This window comes from Pelophylax lessonae, assembly GCF_965119305.1.
Source record: "Pelophylax lessonae genome assembly, chromosome: 7".
Lineage (NCBI taxonomy): Eukaryota > Metazoa > Chordata > Amphibia > Anura > Ranidae > Pelophylax > Pelophylax lessonae.
In genome coordinates, this window is record NC_138774.1 from 62,945,515 (window position 1) to 62,968,371 (window position 22,857).

Below are 22,857 nucleotides of genomic sequence, written 5' to 3' on the forward strand. Positions count from 1 at the left end.
CCTGCAGAACAGTCACCACATAGAAGATACAGCAGAGTGCTGAGCACACATAGCCGTGTGCACACAGCTGGAAGGATGGACACGTGACCTGCATTTCAAACCTGGCGGCGGCGGGAGATGAGACAGGAGAGCTGCCAGGTGTATTACCCGCCATAATACAGACTAGGAACTGACCTGCCCGACACCAGAGCTGCTCCGGAACCTGCACCGTCACCACCGCAAACTACTCATGGGGAACGAGGAGAGCGTGACTGTACCCAGACACCACGCTCCGGCGCTCGTCTCAGCAGCCGCGAGCAGCCAGGTGGGCGGGGACAGTCACCTTCCAGCGTCTACAAACACAGAGCATGGGCGGCCGGAAGGCGAAGTGAAGAAAAGGGAGGGAGGGGGGACGCCGGGCGCCGGCCGGCGGCCGCCCGCCGGGGACGCAGGCTGAGGAGCGGTAATTCACTGCTACAGTGCCAATGTTTTTGCGCCCCCCCCCCCCTGGCCTGCGCCCCTGGCGGGCGCCGTTCTGGCCAACACCACGGTACGCCCCTGGCCACACAAAATATTGACACTCTGGGCCCAATTTGAACATTTTCACTTAGGGGGTGTACTCACTTTTGTTGCCAGCGGTTTAGACTTTAATGGCTGTGTGTTGTTATTTTGAGGGGACAGCAAATTGACATTGGTATACAAGCTGTACACTCACTACTTTACATTGTAGCAAAGTGTCATTTCTTCAGAGTTGTCACATGAAAAGATATAATAAAATATTTACAAAAATGTAATGGGTGTACTCACTTTTGTGAAATACTGTATATTTATTATTTTTGATGCATGTTTGCAAATGGTCAGCATTATATCCAAACCATGAATAAAAATGTAATATATTACAGAATAGAAATGTGGGAATCCTGGGCTATGTGTATATAAATATCTATAATTAGGGCAGCTAAGTATACACAACTTATAACAAAAATGATAAACAAAAGTGTAGCACAGAATGGAAATGAGTCCAAATTCAAACATAGAAAGGATATAAACATTTGATAGACTACATCAACCAGTCCATACAATAATAATAGTTCCTTTGTACAGATAGTAGTCCATAATGAAGTTATTAAGCCAGTGAGCATACAGCAAGGCAATGGTGTCCAGAAAAACGTATCGCCTCCAATGGAAAGAATGGAAACTTGCCAAATGAAGCGGCTACCGTTACAGCAGCAAATAAGCCTCCAAACACCTATGGAAATCCCTCTTGAAATCACACAGTGGATGGTATCGCCAATCATTCATATCAGGATCCCACTGAGAATAATTGAGCTCACCCAGAGCCCAAAAGTATTTTCATAGTGTAGTATGGTTTATTCCATGAGTAAAATAAATAACAAGTGCCGTAAAACTCATAGGTTGCTGCTGGTGACCTGGATATGGTGGCTGCATTATTTTTCGTTATTTCAGGCTAAATATATTTATGGTAAGTAAGGAAATACCTGTTGATCCTGCCAGAAATGCAGTGTTTTTGTAACTTCCTATGCACCGAACCGTAGCCTATTGTGGCTTCCCTATAAAAAAAAGTGAGAGAGTGTTGTCACCCTAGGACAAGAGAAGTGAAATGGCAGAATCACCAAGTAAAGTGAAGAATAAAAGCCTAAAAATATTACCACAGCTGCCACATCTAAGGATTAGTAAACTGCAATATATTTTTGTGTTTGGATTTAGATACACTTTAGGCCTCATGCACACTGGGCATTTACTGGTGGTGCTTGAAACTGGCATTTTCATATAGGTGGAAGACATTTGTACACTTTTCAGCCCTTTTTGTTCTTCACAGTGCAAGTCCACTGGCTAATCGAGGACAATTGGGTTGATTTACTAAATCTGGAGGGTGCAAAATCTGGTTCTGGTTCAGTTTTTAGTAAAGCAAAAGGCTGGGTTCACACATAAATCGGATACAGCTCACAGCAGGGGTCCAGTGCGTCCCTGTTCTCCGTTTCAGGGATGAATCGGACCCGAATTTTTGCCTGAATTCGGACCTGAAACTGAGCCAAAGAGGCACAGGACTCCTGTGCAATCTGCTCTGCAGGTGCCACGGAGATGTCATGCGGATTGGATGCGGAGAAACCCGGCCTAAAGCGGTAGTAAACCTCAACAAAAAAGAAAAAAAAATGGGCCCCCAGGTGGTTTTAGTCATAATGTGCTAGTATGTGGTGCATACTAGCACATTATGACAGACTTGCCTGGAAACAAGAGCTTTATCTGTATGAATGGCCAAGCCGCGATGACATCACTCCCGGGGCACAGAGCTGTGAAGGAACGGTATGGGTATGCTGCTTCTTTAGTGCGCATGCGCCAGTGACACCATCATCTGCTGCTAAAGTAACTCTTTCCTAAACGTTGCACATTGAGGAGATATTCACTGTACCTATAGGTAAGCCTTATTCTAGGCTTACATATAAGTAAAAATGAACATAGTGACTTTGCTACCACTTTAATTGAACAAGCTGAAGTAAGAAGCTGATTGGCTGCCATGCACAGCTGCATCAGATTTTGCACCCTTCAGCTTTAGTAAATCAAACCCAATGTGCTCCTTAAATTTGGGAGATCGTATTTTGGCAGTTCTTGTTCAGAAATTTGAACCTAAAAAAAATCTGCATATAATATATTTAATGGAAATGTGATATAAATGCAAGTGTTGCCTTACATTCAGACATTTCTTTTTGGTTTTGGAAAGTACTAATGTTTAAGGCCTTGTCCTAACAGGCGTATTACAGCATGCACCCGTGTGAGGGCTTTATTTGCCTGCTGGGGTAGCACAACTGTTTGTGCATTTCTGTGAAGTCTGTTCCATTTATGTCAGTTGGAACACCTTGATTGCACAGACACAGCCGCTGCTCCCGATCTGATATCTATACAAGTACACAGCCTTGAATGCTCACTGTCTGTGTGCACCTGCACAGTTCTCAAATTGGGAGCAGTGGCTGTGTCTATGTAGCCACTTCGTCCCAGCCGACATGAATGGGACTGCCTGCACAGGAACTTGGAACATCTCTGCATTCCCATGTGGGCAAACAAGGGCCTCGCATGATGAGTGTACGCTGTAGTATCCCCATGTGAGCAAGGCCTAAAGCCTAAAACATTTTGTAAACTAAGCAACTGGGATGTGTGACATAGCATCCAAGAGGCTGTTTGTGAGATGTTGGGCATGCTCGGGCAAACAGCCAGGATACTTGATAAGAGTACTGGCAGGGACCCGTGGAATCTCTGCACATACGGACAGGCCGTGACATCATCCTAGCCTAGGTAAAGATTTTGGAATTAAAATGAAAAAAATAAAGAAAAAAGTTTAATTTTTAAATATTTTTTCTAACTGAAGTGTAAGAGGGAGGGGGCAGGAAAGAGGAACTTACAAAAAGCAACAAAGTTGCTTTAAATAGCTGCTCTGTGCAGTGTTACCTTTGACATCCAAACTAAAATTAGTTTTAGTCATAGTCTTTTGACTAAAATGCCATTTTTGTTTTTAGTCGTATTTTAGTCATCTGAATTGTTTTAGTTGTATTTTAGTCGACAAAAATCTCCAGTACATTTTAGTTAACTAAATCTAATGGGTTTAGTTAAAATGTAATGCATTATTGAAGCATTTTTCTAGAATTTCCAAACTCCATATATACTCCTGGAGTAAAAATCTGATAACATGTTAGTGGGGATGGGGAAGTAAATGGGAGTGAGGGAGTGCACAGATCAGAAAACTGGTCTGGGGAGGATGTTATTTTACCCTGGTACCTTACTGGAAGGGGAAACACTCACTATGTGGTTTGCAGGGCATTGTTCCAGAACTCCCAGGCAGCAGGCAGACAGAGGGAGCCTGCATCTCTCAGCCAATACATCTTGTCAGGGGGGCTTTCAAAGACAGGCAGAGCTCCAAGGAAAGCGGAAGTTCAGGTGGGTAAACATCCCTCCCTCACATTTTCTTTCGTTGATGAATATTGGAATTGATCTTAGTTTTCATCACTGTTAAAAATTCCGCTGACAAAAAACGACGAAAATATTTTCATCAACGAAATTAACACTGGCTCCGTCACTGTAGGAGAAATTTCCCTTTACTTCGTATCCTGGTGACAACATCAATACCTCACTCCAACCTCTGATGTTTTCAATTCTTCTACATACATTTAACTTGGAAGTAAAGGAACCCTAAGAACAGCAGGTTTTCTTTAAGAGAAGAAATGGTTTTATTGGAGTTATGGTATGCTTCAGCTATATGTAACTGGATGTATAGATTGTAACAACTTAATCAGTCGTGTTGATTTACTGTTACGTAGAAGTGATGCTGACTTTGCTTGCGGAGACCGTTTCCTGTGATAAAAACAAGCTGGTAAATGATCTGCTATGACAAGCGTGCATCAATACTGTTAGCAACTTTTCAAGGTTATTCATGTAATTTCCCCCAGTAATTCAGAGATAAGAGCTGTAAATACCCTGCAATTAACACGTAGGTCTGCTGATAACCCGGCCTGAGACAAGGAAGGGAGAATGTAGAAAGTGAGCTGGGAGTGGGGCAAAATCATGGATTTAATATTGTAAATACTGTGCTTATGTATGTGTGTGTATATGTGTGTGTGTATGTGTGTGTATGTGTGTATATATATATATATATATATATATAAAATTTTCTTTTTTTTCTTTTTTTTTAGTTTAATACATCATTTTTCTATATGCAATTGACTTTGTATCAGCCTTTTGCTGTCTTACTGTACAGCGGAGCTCAGAGCACAAGGTGCAAATGAGATGTGCTGCAGTGCAAGAAGTCTTGGTTATAAAAGAGAGCAAAGTGACAAGTGAGCATACTAGTGTTCAGCTTTTCCATTCACTGTCCAGTCACAGGGTGGAGGAAAGAAGGGGGCCTGTAATAAAAGTGAAACAGGACCAAAGAAAGATGAGGTCTCCTCCCCTACTAGACAAGGCTGTGTTTTGGGGAAGAGCTGTGTAACGCTGAGGACTGGATAGGAAGACATACAATCCTTTGGCGAGTTAAAAAAAAAAAAAAAAAAAAAACCTCAACCATATATGTATATATTTGAATTGAGCTTTTGCCTGGAATTCAACTTTGTATTGTCCAAATACAATGCTCCGTGTTGTTAGCATAGTATATGGTGTTCCTTCTACAGCTTTCCCTTAGGTGCCAGACTTAGAGTCGGTTCACACTGGGGCGACACGACTCTGTACTACTTCGGGGGCGACTTGTGCATTCCCATGCACCACGACTTCGGAGCGACTTGCATGGACTTCACATAATGGAAGTCTATGCAAGTCGCTCCGAGGTTGCCCTGAAGTAGTACAGGACCTTTTTTCTAAGTCGGAGCGACTTGTGTCGCTCCTATTAGAACGGGTCCTGTAGCGGTCAATGGAACGCGAGGGAGCGCGACTTGTCAGGCTGACAAGTCGCGCTAGTGTGGACCGAGTCTTACTGATACAGACGAACCTTCTGATTATAAAGGTTGAACGGCTGCCATAGAGTTGAGTTTTATGGTGCATAAGCAGTTTGGAGATTGAACGATTTCCGTTATTTGCCTTTATTTGTTGAAACAATCCTAAAACATACCAACACGTTTCGGAATCCCACAATCCGTCTCCTTTAGGGTTTAAAACTTAGGAGGCTATTCTAGAACTACTGAGTGATAAAGATTTATAGGAAATGTGTATTCGTAAGGTGCTTGCATGTAACAATATATTCAGTCCCAGAGTCTATGGTGAAACATTTAAAAGTAGTAATGACATGCTGAGTACAAGAACCCCATATTTTACTGTCCTAGTCATAGAAATTTGGTTACTATGGATTATTGAATGCCACACAGTATTACTGTCTTTTGCACAGCAGGTAAAGATGCAATGGATATAAAAAGTCTACACAGTCTGTTAAAATGTCAAGTTTCTGTGATGTAAAAAAATGAGACAAAGATAAATAATTTCAGAGCTTTTTCCACATTTATTGTGACCTATAAACTGTACAACTCAGGTAAGCTGAAATCTTTTAGGTGGAGGGAAGTAAAAATAAAAAACTAAAATAATATGGTTGCATAAGTGTGCACTCCCTTAAACTAGTAATTTGTTGAAGCATCTTTTGATTTTATTACAGCACTCAGTCTTTTTGGGTATGAGTCTATCAGCATGGCACATCTTGACTTGGCCATATTTCCCCAATTTTCTTTGCAAAAATACTCCAAATCTGTCATATTGCGAGGGCATCTCCTGTGCACAGCCCTGTTCAGATCACCCTACAGATTTTCAATCCGATTTAGGTCCAGGCTCTGGCTGGGCCATTCCAAAACATTAATCTTCTTCTGGTGAAGCCATTCCCTTGATGATTTGGATGTATGCTTTGGGTCGTTGTCATGCTGAAAGATGAAGTTCCTTTTCATGTTCAGCTTTCTAGCAGAAGCCTGAAGGTTTTGTGCCAATATTGACTGGTATTTGGAACTGTTCATAATTCCCTCTACCTTGACTAAGGCCCCTGTTCCAGCTGAAGAAAAACAGCCCCAAAGCATGTTGCTGCCACCACCATGCTTCACTGTTGGTATGGTGTTCTTTTGTTGAGTTGCTGTGTTGTTTTTTGCGCCAAACATATCTTATGGAATTATGGCCAAAAAGTTGACCTTGGTTTCATCAGAGTAAATGAGCCCTTTGGGTTATTTATGAAGACTTAGGACAAAGGAAAGCTAATCAGATGTTCACATCAATTTAGTACTTTGGAATTTCCTGATTGCTAGGGCAAGAAAGTCAGTCAGTTTTATGTCTCTCCAGGAATGAATCAGCCTCACAGAATGACACAATTGTATTCTCATTGTCCTTGCAAAATAATGGACACTCCAGCTAAAAGTTGAACATTTTTCCTTATAGCTTAATCATAGTCATAGAGGATGTCACTGCCCCACCTCTTCATCTTGTCCAATCTGAGAATGCCTTGTATTCATTGAAACAAATACAAGGAGTTCTATGAATGGTGGAGGTTCCAAGCGAGCTCCCCCCTGTGGGCAGTATTCAGAACCTCTAAGATCACGGCTCTCACTGTATATAGCACGGTCTACTATAGGGATTTACAGCATCTCCAGTGGCCCTCTGGATTTGAGATATGCATATTTACATCAAGCCAAGCCAATGTAATTATAAAAAGAAAACATTCTGGAGTTCAACTTTAGTGAAGAAGTTCAACTTTTAGCTAGAGTGCAGTCATCCATTATATTGTACATACATTTTCAGCAGGAGCTAGACATGGACACAGCTTGGGTGCGGGCAAGAGGGGACAAACTTGGAGTGGTATCTATCATGAATGCTACTGCCTGACTCATCCACCTTACCAACCATTCAGTGTCTGCTACCCCTCTCTGCCAATCCCTCCTCTGGTTACTGCTCATGCAACAAATAAAATTCAGAATACTAACCTACAAAACCATCCACAACTTTGCCCTGAGCTACCTCATTGACCTATTTGCAAAATATCACCCAAACCATTTTGTTTGCTCCTCCCAAGACTCTTTAGCCCCCTCATCCCCTCATTTCATGCTTACATCCAGGACTTCTGAGCCCATTCTCATCATCTGACCTTCCATTAGGCGATCCCTGAAAACCAATCTCTTCAGAGAGGCCTATCCTGCCTCTAACTAAAAAACTGAACATTTATTTTCTTTATTCGCTTATCCCCTACAGTTATTGCCTTTTAGATCACTATGTGGGTAGATTCAGCATGGTGCAATGGCAGAAAACACGGAGTCCAGGAGCAGAAAACAGAATTTGTATTGAAATTGAAGCTTGGCAATTCACAACAAGCCCAGGGGGAAGGTAACCCAACCAGGAGGACTCACAGGATGCAGCAGCTATGAGAAGTAGCAACAGGTCTCGGGTGTGCTGACATTATCTGTCTTGAGGGGCAGAATGCTACCTAGCTGGTCCGTACCCAAGTAGGGAGGCTTCCAGGTAGGCTGGCACGTCCCTGCACTTTTCTTGTCTGGAACCTTTCCCTGACACACTGTCCCTGACACACGCATGACCAGTCCCTACTCTAGCTATATATAAAATGCGCACCAGTCCTGGGACCCAGGGTCTTAAATAGACTCTGCCTGACCTAAGATGGCTACCAAAGTCACTTGGGGTGCCAGCATCCATTTGGGAGCTGCCTCTCTGTGACCAAGGAAACTATAGAGGAACAAGGCTCTCTCATCGTCCTTATCCACCTATATTGCCGCTGCAGATAGGCACAACCTGCAGAGGAGAAATAGACTGCACCTGCCTACAACGGGACCCTCCTTTTTTAGATTGTAAGCTTTTACAAGCAGGGCCCTTTAATTCCTCTTTTCCTGAATTGTAATGTAACTGTATTGTTTCCCTCCCATTTTGTAATGCGCTGCGCAAACTGTTGGCACTATGTAAATCCTTTTAAAAATAATTTGTGCATTCTTACATATTGAATTCAGTCTCTCTCTATTACAAGCCTGTTCATGTGTGTTTCTTCTCTTTGTAGGGGAACCGGCTAAATATGACCCAAAGTTCAAAGGTCCGATTAAAAAACGGTGAGTGAACTGCCAGTGTGTATTGGGGGATTTTCAGCCAGTTTATTATTTAGGTTTATTATCCAGACATTTGAGCTTGGACATGTTATCTACAGCAGCGGTCCTCCCAACCTCCCCGGTACCAGGGACCAGCCGCATGGAAGTGAACCCCTCCACTCAATTATTTGAGATTTCATCAAAGTGGACACAATAAATACATTTTAATATCATCTCCTATAAATAGTCATCAATCTATGGTTACACACAACAAATTCATAAAACAAACCTCAGATACATATATACCAAAATTAATAAAAAGTAAGAAATGTTTAAATGTGTATATATACCAAAATGACTAAAATTATTAATTGTAAAAAAATGTCAGACCATGAAATGACCTACTCAAAAATAAATGTAAAATCACTAATCAAACAATTTACAGTACATCAATATTAATAGTAGATACATGGCACAAACATTTGGATCTGAGGTGAAGCACACAGGGTGTTGTCATAATAAATATGGAGAACCTTTTTAAGCTCTAAACGGTCACTGCCAGCCAAAGAGACTTTGTGTATCTATTTGTTTTATAATGAATCATCTCATAGAAACAAAGACGATTGTGAAGATAGCTGCAGATTTACATTGACCTGTGCTATATAAACAAATTCCTGATCATTTAAAGCTATTTTTTTTTATTGATTTCTGTAAAAAGAATCAAGAATGCTTACCTTTCCAGCAGACAGTGACCTTGATCTTCATGCTCTTAAAAACAGCCCTTGCAGAATATTCAGCATAGTAGTGATTTAGTGTTGTCTGGTTTGGTGTTCTGACCCGTTGTCTCCTTGTTTCTCTCCATCCAGAAGCTGCACGGACATCATATGCTGTATTCTGTTCATGATCTTCATTCTGGGCTACATAGCAGTTGGGATAATAGGTAAGTGATCATGTGTAACTCCTATGGGTCATTTCCACCTGGTTCCAATTACTGTTCTGTAGATATATAAAAGGTTTACTTCAGTCGGAACTTTGAAATACCTTCCTGCTCGGTACTTCATCTAGGCATTTCTGTAGTTCTTCATTCCAACCTACGACATTTGTCTGCAGTCTGGTTATCTGAAGACCCTTGCTTGGGGTTCAGGAGAATTGTTCCCAAACACACCCACAACCCTTTAAGAACATCTCACAGCCACCAGTGAGATACAAACCTGCTTTGGAAGTTCAAATATGGTTGTCAATGAAGATAGCAGAGAAAAGAAATGACATAGTATGGGCCTGAGAAAGTATACTTCTCATGGCTCTCTGAAATCTTGCTGCAACAGATCAGAGAATTCAGACTAAAACTGAAGTCCTCAAATGAAATGAAATCCGCTTTAAAGTAAACCTAGTATATTTTCTTATTTTAGCACAGTTGCAGTGTTTTCTAGGTAGTATTAGTAGTTTAATTATTGCTTTCACATGCTGCCTGGAATAGGTCTTTATTGGGGTTTGTATAAATTTCATGCAAGTAAAGGTATAGATTGCATCAGTAATCACATTTCTAATGCTTTGTACACACGATCAGATAATCAAATGATTTATCATTTTGTTGCATGATACTAGTATTGAATTCAACAATGTGTACTTAACATATATTTTTTTTTCGTACGATTCTGGAAAAGCTTCCTTATTGCGTAGCTACGTATCGGATAGTGCAAAAAAAAAAAAACAATGGCAGCCAGGCTTTCAGAGTTATTTTCGTGTTTCTGATCATGCGTGGTCTTTGTCCCGCAATTTTTTTAGGGAATGCATATTGTACTGATCAAACGATTGTCGTTCGCTAGGCTATCGTACGAAAAAAGTTATCGTGTTTGTCCCTTCGGATTTTGTTGGACAAAATGTCGTGATCGGCTGTCGAAAGCTGTGTAGTAATAATCAGATTATGATGCAATCCAATTGAAGGCAATTTTTTCCGTACGAATATACTGATCGTGTGTACAAGGCATTGGGCAAAGGGACTGTAAAAATGTACACAATGTATATTCTCATACAATCAGTAGTCCTGATATGTAGGTTTTGTCTTATCATATATGATTAAGCTAGGCTGTAAAAACACTTTGCTAATATGAGGTAAAGATGGAAGTAGCAAATCTCTTACTCTTATCACATTAGATACGTTTATCTACTCACATTGTGAACATCCACACACATTTTGATTAATTCCAGAAGAACGTCATTCTAACTGGAGGTTATTGAGTATCTGTTTAACCAAAGGGGGTATAGAATGTGACTCTAAATGTTATCTGCTGTCATAGCCTCTAGCAGGGTAATTATGAAATTTTATGGAGATAATATAGACAGTGTATAAAAATATGATTTATTTTTTTGAGTATTTTTGCATAGCATGGTGAAGGGTTAGCCTGTCAGACTTTTAGGGCTCATGTACACAAATGTTGAAGGACGAAATGAACTCTAGCATAAAAATTCCAGTTTGTTTTCCACACATGGGGAGCCGCAGGTGGGACTTTCAGACAGCCATAGGAGTAAATGGCTGTACGCACTTGTACTCGGTAACTGCAGGTTCTTTGCATCAGCGTTTACACTTGCGCAAACATGTAAAAGTCTAGTGTTTGGGAAATTGTCATAAGTATTGGGACACCTGCCTTTACATGCACATGAACTTTAATGGCATCCCAGTCCTAGTCAGTAGGGCTCAATATTAAGTTGGCCTGTCCTTTGCAGCTATAACAGCTTCAACTCTTCTGGAAAGGCTGTCCACAAGGTTTAGAAGTGTGTCTATGGGAATGTTTGACTATTCTTCCAGAAGCGCATTTGTGATGTCAGGCACTGATGTTGGACGAGTAGGTCTGGCTCGCAGTCTCCGCTCTAATTAATCCCAAAGGTGTTCTATAATGTTTAGGTCAGGACTCTGTGCAGGCCAAGTAAAATTCCACCCAAAACTTGCTCATCCATGTCTTTATAGACCTTGCTTTGTGCACTGGAACAGGATGCGGCCATCCCCTAATTGTTCCCACAAAGTGGGGAGCATGAAATTGTCTAAAATGTCTTGGTATGCTGATGCCCTAAGAGTTCCCTTTACTGGAACTAAGGGGCCAAGCCCAGCCCCTGGAAAACAACCCCACGCCATAATCCCTCCTCCACCAATTGATTTTGACCAGTGCAATAAGCAGTGTTCATAAAGACATGAATGAGTGAGTTTGGGAGCAGGAACTTGACTGGCCTTCACTGAGTCCTGATGTCAACCCGATAGAACACCTTTGGGGTGAATTAGAGCTGAGACTGCGAGCCAGGTCTTCTTGTCCTCACAAATGGACTTCTGGAAGAATGGTCAAACATTCCCATAGACCAGCGATGGCAAACCTATGGCACGCATGCCACAGCTGGCACGCAGAACCCTCTCTGTGGGCACGTGAACTTACAGCACCAGCGCCGTCAGGGTTAGGAGGCAGAAATACCCCAGCCAGGCAGTAACTTGCGGTGCTGGCATGAAGGAGTCGACTCGCATCAGGGCGGGTGAGGTCTGTAAATCCCTCTCTGCATGTAGCACAGTGGGAAGGATTTACACTCAGTGTCTGCTGCTGTAAGCAGCGCCGCGATGCCTCTGTAAACTGAGGAAGAGGAGAATGACTCCTCCCTTTCCTTGACTTTGAGAGCAGCTGCCTGTGCAGGGGCTCGGGCGCTGAAGCTTGACCACGTGGAGCACTGTGGAATGTGTACACAGGTAAGACACTGCTATGGGTGGGAAGCCAGAGGTCACTGCTTTAGGGGAAAGGGGGGGGGGTGGCGAGGACAACTACTGTGTAGGGAGGTGATCTGAATGGGGCAAAGGACACTGCTATGGGCAAGGCCACCCTGATAGCAGTGTCTACTGCCCTACATATCCCCCCAAACCCTGCATTCTGAGCACAACGCACTCCTGAATCCTGCATTCTGAGTGTAACGCGCTCCTGATCCCTGCATTCTAAGGGTAAAGCACTCCTGCTCCCTGCATTCTGAGTGTAATGCGCTTCTGATCCCTGCATTCTGAGTGCGACGCACTCCTGACCCCTGCATTCTGAGTGCGACGCACTCCTTACCCCTGCATTCTGAGTGCGACGCACTCCTTACCCCTGCATTCTGAGTGCGACGCACTCCTGACCCCTGCATTCTGAGTGCGACGCACTCCTGACCCCTGCATTCTGAGCGCGACGCACTCCTGACCCCTGCATTCTGAGCGTGACGCACTCCTGACCCCTGCATTCTGAGTGCGACGCACTCCGGACCCCTGCATCCTGAGCGCGACGCACTCCTGGCCCCTGCATCCTGAGCGCGACGCACTCCTGGCCCCTGCATCCTGAGCGTGACGCACTCCTGGCCCCTGCATCCTGAGCGCGACGCACTCCTGGCCCCTGCATCCTGAGCGCGACGCACTCCTGGCCCCTGCATCCTGAGCGCGACGCACTCCTGGCCCCTGCATCCTGAGCGCGACGCACTCCTGGCCCCTGCATCCTGAGCGCGACGCACTCTTGGCCCCTGCATTCTGAGCGCAACGCACTCCTGACCCCTGCATTCTGAGCGCGACGCACTTCTTACCCCTGCATTCTGAGCGCGACGCACTCCTCAACCCTGCATTCTGAGCGTGACGCACTCCTCAACCCTGCATTCTGAGCACAATGCACCCCTCAACACTGCATTCTGAGCATAATGCACTCCTTTGAAAAAGCACAAAAGGCTTTTTTTTTTTGGACAGAATCGTACGTTTTTGGTCTCTTAGGGCTCATTCAAAGGGGTGATCAGTCCCATCCTCTGTACAGAGCCGTTGGCAGGTTTAATTCAGTGTTGGCACTTTGAAGTTGGCTTTGTGTTTGCAGTTTGAGCACTCGGGCTCAAAAAGGTTCGCCATCATTGTCACAAACACACTCCTAAACCTTGTGTACAGCCTTCCCAGAGGAATTAAAGAGGAAGTAAACCCTCCTCTGCAACTTTTACCTATAGGCAGACTTGTATAAAGTATTCAAAATTTCTACTTGAGTAAAAGTACAAGTGCTCGATCAAAAAGTGACTTGAGTAGAAGTGGAAGTGCTCGCAGAAAAAGTTACTTAAGTAGAAGTACTAAAGTATTCAACATTTTTTTTACTTAAGTATTGCAAGTAGTTTTTTCAAAAAATTTGCTACTTAAGTACTAAAAGTAAAAACTACCAGTAGTTTTGAAAAAAAAATTCTACTCAAGTACTGAAAGTAGAAGTACAAGTACTGTGTTATGTAGTTATTAAAGAAAGAAGTCAAAAGTTTGAACATCATATTGTTTTTTATTATTTCAAATGATTTATTCAAATGATTAACCTAAAGGACAATCACAATTCCTTAGGCTGTAACTTTTTGTAAACAAAAAACAGATAAAGTCCCTCCCTTCCCCTTTTAAAGCCAGGGGTGGTCTCCTTCCTGAGCTTCCTCACTCTCACAGCCAGGCAGATCACTTGGAAGTTGAAGGGCCAGGGGTGGAAGGTGGTGTTTTTGGTTCGTCCATCTTTTCAGCTGATCAAAAGGCAGAACGAGCATGCGCAGTCTTCTTAATCGCGGTTTGATTTGATTCGCTCAATTGATGATGATGTGCCAGGCCAGCTTCATCAAACCTACAACGCTTAAAGTGAAAAATGCATCAAAAACTACTAACAAAGTGGCTGTGCTAAAAATGCTAATAAAGTGCCTGCAATTATATATATTCTTCTTGTATTCAAAATCATCGCCCACAGTATCAAAAATAAAGTGACATGTCTGTGCTAAATGCAGTGCAAATTATTCCCACAATGTAAATGTAATTCATATAAAATATATATGACAATACCACAATAAAATAAGTTGTGATTGTGAATAAGTTAGGTGAAAGTTTAAGTGTGTAAACTTTATAAGGAAAAGTCCATAACTGAATTCCAGTGTGCAATCTAAGAAGTGCTTGTCACTTGCTGTCAGATGCTTCCACCTTTCTTCTGTGATCTGCTCAAGTAAAGTGGTGGACTGGATAGCCTCTCTCTCCTCTCTCTCTGTCTCTCTCTGCCTCTCACCTTAGTAGCACTGGCACTGCACTGGTTCAAAACGCTGCCTATATTATTTTCATTATAAGAACTTGTCAGAACATGCTTCCACCACCTGTCCTTCACACTAGTAGTGCTCATTTGCAGACATACCAACCTGCAAAAACTCATTTCAGGGAGGTGGCATAGTCATTTCAGGGAGGTGAGCCCCCCCCACACGCCACCGCCGCCCCCCACCCCCCCCCCCCACGCACGCCTGCGCCGCACCCTCCCCCCCTTTCCAATTTAACACTACCAGAGAATAATTAAATGAAATGTAATCAGTATACCTGGTCACTGGTGCTGGTCACTGGTGCTGGTCACTGATGCTGGTACTGTTCACTGGTGCTGGTACTGTTCACTGGTGCTGGTGCGGGTACTGGTCACTGGTGCTGGACACTGGTGCTGGACACTGATGCTGGTACTGGTCACTGGTGCTGGTACCGGCCACTGGTGCTGGTACTGGTCACTGGTGCTCGTACTGGCCTGGTCACTGGTGCTGGTACTAGTGCTGGCCTGGTCACTGGTGCTGGTACTGGCCTGGTCACTGGTGCTGGTACTGGCCTGGTCACTGGTACTGGCCTGGTCCTGGTACTGGCCTGGTCACTGGTGCTGGTACTGGTCACTGGTGCTGGTGCTGGACACTGGTGCTGGTGCTGGACACTGGTGCTGGTACTGGACACTGGTGCTGGTACTGGACACTGGTGCTGGTACTGGTCACTGGTGCTGGTACCGGCCACTGGTGCTGGTACTGGTCACTGGTGCTGGTACTGGCCTGGTCACTGGTGCTGGTACTGGCCTGGTCACTGGTGCTGGTACTGGTCACTGGTACTGGTGCTCGTACTGGCCTGGTCACTGGTGCTGGTACTGGTGCTGGCCTGGTCACTGGTGCTGGTACTGGCCTGGTCACTGGCCTGGTACTGGTGCTGGTACTGGCCTGGTCACTGGTGCTGGTACTGGCCTGGTCACTGGTGCTGGTACTGGTCACTGGTGCTGGTACTGGCCTGGTCACTGGTGCTGGTACTGGTGCTGGTACTGGCCTGGTCACTGGTGCTGGTACTGGCCTGGTCACTGGTGCTGGTACTGGCCTGGTCACTGGTGCTGGTGCTGGTACTGGCCTGGTCACTGGTGCTGGTACTGGTCACTGGTGCTGGTACTGGCCTGGTCACTGGTGCTGGTCACTGGTACTGGTGCTGGTACTGGTGCTGGTCACTGGTGCTGGTACTGGCCTGGTCACTGGTGCTGGTACTGGTGCTGGTACTGGCCTGGTCACTGGTGCTGGCCTGGTCACTGGTGTTGGTACTGGCCTGGTCACTGGTGCTGGTACTGGCCTGGTCACTGGTGCTGGTACTGGTCTCAGGTGCTGGCTCTCTGGTGCTGCTCTCAGGTTAGGTCACTGTGTCTGTCACAGAGTGGGGTGTCACGATGATTGGTCCCGGAGTAGACGATGTGGCTGTAGTAGAGAGCAAAGCCGCAGCTTGCTCTCTGCAGCTCCTCCCACAGGCGGAGTGCATGACTCATATCACTCCGCCTGTGAGCCGGATCTACTTCGGCTCCGACATGATTTCTCTGTGCAGGCCAGGCTCAGCTTGCTGACAGCTGACACACTCTTCTGCCTGCATCGATGACTCATCTCATCTGACTCACTGTGACTGACTCACACACACAGCCGGGATATTGCCCTGAGCTCGCAGGTGTCTGTGAGCTCAGGGCGGAAAGCGGGAGTCTCCCGCGACTTGCGGGAGACTTGAGATGTCTGCATTTGCTTTGCTCAAGTCAAGTGCCACTGCCAGTGGCCACTGCAGTGCAGGCACAGCCGCACAGGCAGAGGCAGGCCGCAGGAAGCACAGGCAGAGGCAGGCCGCAGGAAGCACAGGCACCACCACAACACAACACTTATGGTCCATGGACCATGGATGGTCGGATAATCATGATAGCCGTCAGTCTCACTCTTCTTGGTTCAAAAAAGCCACCCATGACCCGTGTGTATATAATATATTAATATTTTATATTGATTATTTGATTCTCAAATGGCACATTTGCCATGGCAAGGATTAGGCCCTCTCCACGGTCCACCTCACTCACCTCATAGAGAAGAAGATGAGATAACGAAGAAAATGCTCCCGCGTCCCGCCGCCCGTGTCACAACTCCTCTCAGTAAGGGCCCTAAGGGGTGGAGTCTGAGTGACACACAACACGTCTAGAGGCAGAGACCTCGAGCGGGAAGACGGCAGCACGGCTCCTCCAGTGCGGTCTTAACTTGATGATCATGACAGTGATTCCGCAGGCCGCGGCACGAGCGAGGCTGTGGGATTGATTGAATTGAGTTGTGCTGCCTACTGCTACACGCTACCTACTACTAAATTGTGAGTCAGTATATTTTATTTAATTTTTATATATAAAAGCGCTATTGTTGAGCACTACTAGCCACTAGATCTCCTGGCTGTCACTTTGTCACATGTTGGGGAATCACAGCGGCTCGGCTCCAGAAGTGGCGGGTGTCCCCGTCATCCTGCCAGGGCCGCCAAGAAGTTCATCACCTAATCTTAAGTTATTAATATCTTATGAGGAGAGGACCTATGAGATTGAGAATTGAAATAATTAAATATATATGGCTTTTTGAACCAGTGCAGTCAGTGCCACCCAGACGCTATCCACCAGTGCCACCACCATTAAGTGTGTTGGTCGGTCACTCGAGCACTGAAGGAGGTGGAAGCATCTGACAAGTGAAGTGACACTTTAGATTTGCACACTGGAATTCATTTATGGACTTTTCGTTATAGATAGGTTTACACACTTCAACCTGACCTAACTTATTTCATAACTTATTTTATTGTGATTTATTGTCATATTTTATATGAATTGAATTTACTGTTACATTGTGGGAATAATTCTTTTCACTGCATTTAGGCTTTAGCACATTCATGTCACTTTATTTTTCATACTGTGTGGAGTGTGGGCAGGGCACTGGGGGCAACAATGATATTATATCGATTGCACAGGCACTTCATTCGCACAGCCAAGTTGTGTTTGTTAGTAGTTTCTTGATGCACTTTAAGCGTTGTAGCACCATTTATTTGTTTGTTTCATATTTTCTTTTTATTGGAAAGATTTGGTATAGCAGCTTTTATTATACACAGCCTTTATTTTCGTATGCGCTGATTTACAAATGACATTATACACATTTTTTTGAGCTTTATGTAACCTGCCATCTACTGTTCTGGCAGTGGTAATTTTTTTAAAAGTAACGAGTAACTATGCAGCACAAAAAAAAAAATACTTGAGTAGAAGTATCGAAATCATCGAAAAAATGTAGTGAAGTAGAAGTAGGAGAAAAAAATTCTACTCTAGGAAAGTACAGATACCGAATTTCGGTACTTAAGTACAGTACTTAAGTAGTTCTACTTCGTTACTATACATCTCTGCCTATAGGTAAGCCTATGATAAGACTTACCTATAGGTACTGTAAATATCTCCTAAACATGTACCGTTTAGGAGATATTTACCTTACATGCAGCCAGTGACGTCACTGGCGCATGCGCTCTGAAGGAACGGGCGCTCGCGCCGTTCCTTCAGAGCCCCGTGCTGTGACCATCGGCTCCCGCGCGCGTGCGCGGGAGTGACGTCACCGCGGCTCCGGCCAATCAGATGGCCGGATGCCGCGATCCCGGAAGACGGGCGACTGGACATGTCGCCCATCATATAGGTAAGCGGACGGCACGACGGGGGCTCGTTCTAAGGTAAGTATTTCATAATGAGCTAGTATGCGATGCATACTAGCTCATTATGTGTTTCTCTTTCAGGTCAAAAAAAAAAAATAATAATTTCGTATGGGTTTACAACCTCTTTAAAGCTGTTATAGCTGCAAAAGATGGGCCAACTCAATATTGAACCCTACGGACTAAGATGCCATTAAAGTTCATTTGCGTGTAAAGGCAGGCGTCCCAATACTCTGGACAATATAGTGTATGTCATATAAACATGTAAACTCTGATGCAAAGAAACATTGCTGTTTAAGTACAAGTGTGTACAGTACAGCCTTCACTTCTATGGCCAGCTGTGACTGCCTGCGTGTGAAAAGCCCTTATTGCTGTCCATGTCCCTGCATGTAACTAACTGATATATTGGTACATGTAAACAGCTGCCTTCACTTGTTCAGACTTCCTGTCTGCTTTTATACATAAATGGAGAAAATTCTGCTCTTCTGCTCTATTACTGATGAAATGAATGAAACCGTGAATCAAAAATATGTAAATAAATTAAAAACAAGTGGCTCACTCACACAAACCTATAGAAAAAGTTCATAAAGATAATATTAAAAACCTGTAGCGCTAAATAGTAATGAATATCAAAGAAAATTCTTAAATATATGTGCACATACAGTGCCTTGCGAAAGTATTCGGCCCCCTTGAACTTTGCGATCTTTTGCCACATTTCAGGCTTCAAACATAAAGATATAAAACTGTAATTTTTTGTGAAGAATCAACAAGTGGGACACAATCATGAAGTGGAAATGACATTTATTGGATATTTCAAACTTTGTTAACAAATAAAAAACTGAAAAATTGGGCGTGCAAAATTATTCAGCCCCTTTACTTTCAGTGCAGTAAACTCTCTCCAGAAGTTCAGTGAGGATCTCTGAATGATCCAATGTTGACCTTAATGACTAATGAGGATAAATAGAATCCACCTGTGTGTAATCAAGTCTCCGTATAAATGCACCTGCACTATGATAGTCTCAGAGGTCCGTTTAAAGCGCAGAGAGCATCATGAAGAACAAGGAACACACCAGGCAGGTCCGAGATACTGTTGTGGAGAAGTTTAAAGCCGGATTTGGATACCAAAAGATTTCCCAAGCTTTAAGCATCCCAAGGAGCACTTGGGATGCGATAATATTGAAATGGAAGTAGTATCAGACCACTGCAAATCTACAAAGACCTGGCCGTCCCTCTAAACTTTCAGCTCATACAAGGAGAAGACTGATCAGAGATGCAGCCAAGAGGCCCATGATCACTCTGGATGAACTGCAGAGATCTACAGCTGAGGTGGGAGACTCTGTCCATAGGACAACAATCAGCCGTATACTGCACAAATCTGGCCTTTATGGAAAAGTGGCAAGAAGAAAGCATAAAAAGTAAAAAGTGTTGTTTAAAGTTTGCCACAAGCCACCTGGGAGACACACCAAACATGTGGAAGAAGGTGCTCTGGTCAGATGAAACCAAAATCAAACTTTTTGGCAACAATGCAAAACGTTATGTTTGGCGTAAAAGCAACACAGCTCATCACCCTGAACACACCATCCCCACTGTCAAACATGGTGGTGGCAGCATCATGGTTTGGGCCTGCTTTTCTTCAGCAGGGACAGGGAAGATGGTTAAAATTGATGGGAAGATGGATGGAGCCAAATTCAGGACCATTCTGGAAGAAAACCTGATGGAGTCTGCAAAAGACCTGAGACTGGGACGGAGATTTGTCTTCCAACAAGACAATGATCCAAAACATAAAGCAAAATCTACAATGGAATGGTTCACAAATAAACATATCCAGGTGTTAGAATGGCCAAGTCAAAGTCCAGACCTGAATCCAATCGAGAATCTGTGGAAAGAACTGAAAACTTCTGTTCACAAACGCTCTCCATCTAACCTCACTGAGCTCGAGCTGTTTTGCAAGGAGGAATGGGCAAACATTTCAGTCTCTCGATGTGCAAAACTGATAGAGACATACCCCAAGCGACTTACAGCTGTAATCGCAGCAAAAGGTGGCGCTACAAAGTATTAACTTAAGGGGGCTGAATAATTTTGCACGCCCAATTTTTACGTTTTTTATTTGTTAAAAAAGTTTGAAATATCCAATAAATTTCATTCCACTTCATGATTGTGTCCCACTTGTTGATTCTTCAAAAAAAAAATTACAGTTTTATATCTTTATGTTTGAAGCCTGAAATGTGGCAAAAGGTCGCAAAGTTCAAGGGGGCCGAATACTTTCGCAAGGCACTGTAAATCCAGAAACATTTTTGAAAGTGAGAAGTCCATATGAAAAGTGCATGAATAGGAGAAAATCCAATGGTAAACAAACTTTGTGCTGTATAGAAGAACCACAAGTCCCAGCATGCAGGTTGAGACGGCGCTCCTCTCACGGCAGAGAAAACAAATAGAAGCCCCCAGTGAAGCAAAGAGACAAATTGCTTCTTACCAGATGATGTTGGCTTCCAAACTAATGGAAAAGCCAAATGCGCATAAAGGGGATAAACCCATCAGGTGCAGATCATCAGAGAAGACCTTCAAAATGTACTCTCAGAAAGACACATGCAGACATCCCAAGTCTCCCGCGACTTGCGGGAGTCTCCCGCATTTGGCGGGCGGCTCACGGACACCCGCAAGCGTCGTGCGATTTCCCGGCTGCGGCGGGAGACTTCGGATGTCTGCTGAGCGAGTGACAGTGCCGCTGCTTCCTGTATAGTTCCGGCTCTGTCACAGGCGGAGTGATATGAAATGCACTCCGCCTGTGACAGGAGGAGCCACAGGAAGCAGCGGCAGAAGATCGGACTGTGCAATCTGTCCTCCTCTACCCTCCTCCTACAGAGATATGAGGTAATAATGCTGGTGATTTGTGAGGAGTACAGTCCTTTCCAGGTCATATCTGTGGTGCTTCCTGCTTCTGGGAAGTTGTATTTGTCATATTTTAGAAATCTTATATGGCTCTAGAAGGTGTAGTGATATCGTCTGTAGTGTCCTCAATGGTGCAGGCATCTTTGTACCTGTCACATAGGACCTCTCTTCCTCCTGTAGTACAACTTATTATTAAGTGGTCAGATCATTAGAAACCAGAAGTGAAGTAAGAGGTGTGTGTTAGTTAATTAATTAAACTGGGTTGAAACAGTGTAGGAAGTAGTATTAATCATAGTGATTTTGGGATGACAAGCCAATAAGCAGTGCATATGTTTAGGAAAAGGGGGAGGGGGTAACAAATAGAGCAGTCCTGGTGTGGGAAGGGCGTTTTGGGGGGGGGGGGGGGCGCGGAGTGCCACATCCCTGAAATTAGTTTTTGCAGGTTGGGATGCCTGCACATGGGAACCACATAGATGTAAAAAGGGAACACAGGGCACATAGCGTGATACCGTTTAAAACAAAGGTGATTTGTTAAAAGTTATTACACTCACATGTTCGTAGAGACAAGCAGGCAAATCTTAAATACACGGTGGAGAAAACACAGACTGCAGCATTCAATCGTATAAAAGCTGACTTGGGGGCGTGGTCACGACACGTCTGGTACTGCAGTCTGTGTTTTCTCCACCGTGTATTTAAGATATGCCTGCTTGTCTCTACGAACATGTGAGTGTAATAACATTTAGTAAATCACCTTTGTTTTAACCTCCCTGGCAGTATTCCTGAGTGTGGCTCAGGGTTAACTTATAGCACCAAAAGCGGTAACCCCCGAGCCACACTCAGGATTACCCCAGAACATTACTCACCTTCCCTGCGCTCCTCCGCCGTCCTCCCCGGCATCCTCACAGTCTCTCCCCGCTCTGTGCACAGCTGATTGCCGGCACTTGCCTTCCGGTTCCCTCCTCTGAGTGTTGCGACGCAGGGGGGTGGAACCGGCATCAAATTCAAAAGTGTAAATACACTAAGTGCCGGTTCACATTTCTGCAAACACATAGATCGCATGTAATCCGGAGCGCACTGTTCCCAAATTACATGCGATCTCTGTGTGGTGCAAATTCAGCCATACAGTTTGTATGGCTGAATTCGCACCGCAATCGCACCCAACACACACAGGACCCTTTTTTGGTCCGTAGCAGAATCGGATCGCATGGTGGCTCACACTAGTGCGATCCGATTCTGTGTGAACTTTCAGATCGCAATGCGATCTGATCTGTGGGTGTCGTTAACTTTTAATTGACACCCCCAGCGTATCGCATATGGCAGTGTGAACTGCCAGGGGTGCGGTAGCGATGCGGGAACACGCTGTATATTCGCAGCGTTCCCGCATCGCAGAAGTGTGAACCAGGACTTAATGACATGATACAAAGCTGTGATCCTAACGGATTACACTGTATCATTCCATTTCACCACAGGATTTCACCTGGTGACTTTTCCAGTGCCCTGCCTGTGCTTTTCCAGTTCTTTGTGCCTGGAAAATAGAGAACGACCATGGCGTCCAAAAAGCGTTTTTTTTTGCGCAAAGTCGCTTTTAGACGAACTGGAAAATGGCGACAGCAAAACTGAGTTACCTGAAGAACTGAGCAATAGCGTTTTGTGGGAAAATTCACCATCGGG

At 44.3% G+C, this 22,857-nt stretch overlaps 1 protein-coding gene across 1 annotated transcript in view; it reads left to right on the forward strand.

Annotated features, from left to right (window-relative positions):
* Nucleotides 1–22,857, forward strand: part of SLC44A4 (solute carrier family 44 member 4) — a 183,622-nt gene that overhangs the window by 71,767 nt on the left and 88,998 nt on the right. The window contains exons 2-3 of the mRNA XM_082264094.1: nucleotides 8,501–8,549; nucleotides 9,392–9,465. Coding sequence (XP_082120220.1) covers nucleotides 8,501–8,549; nucleotides 9,392–9,465 — 123 coding nt within the window. The remainder of the gene's footprint in view (nucleotides 1–8,500; nucleotides 8,550–9,391; nucleotides 9,466–22,857) is intronic.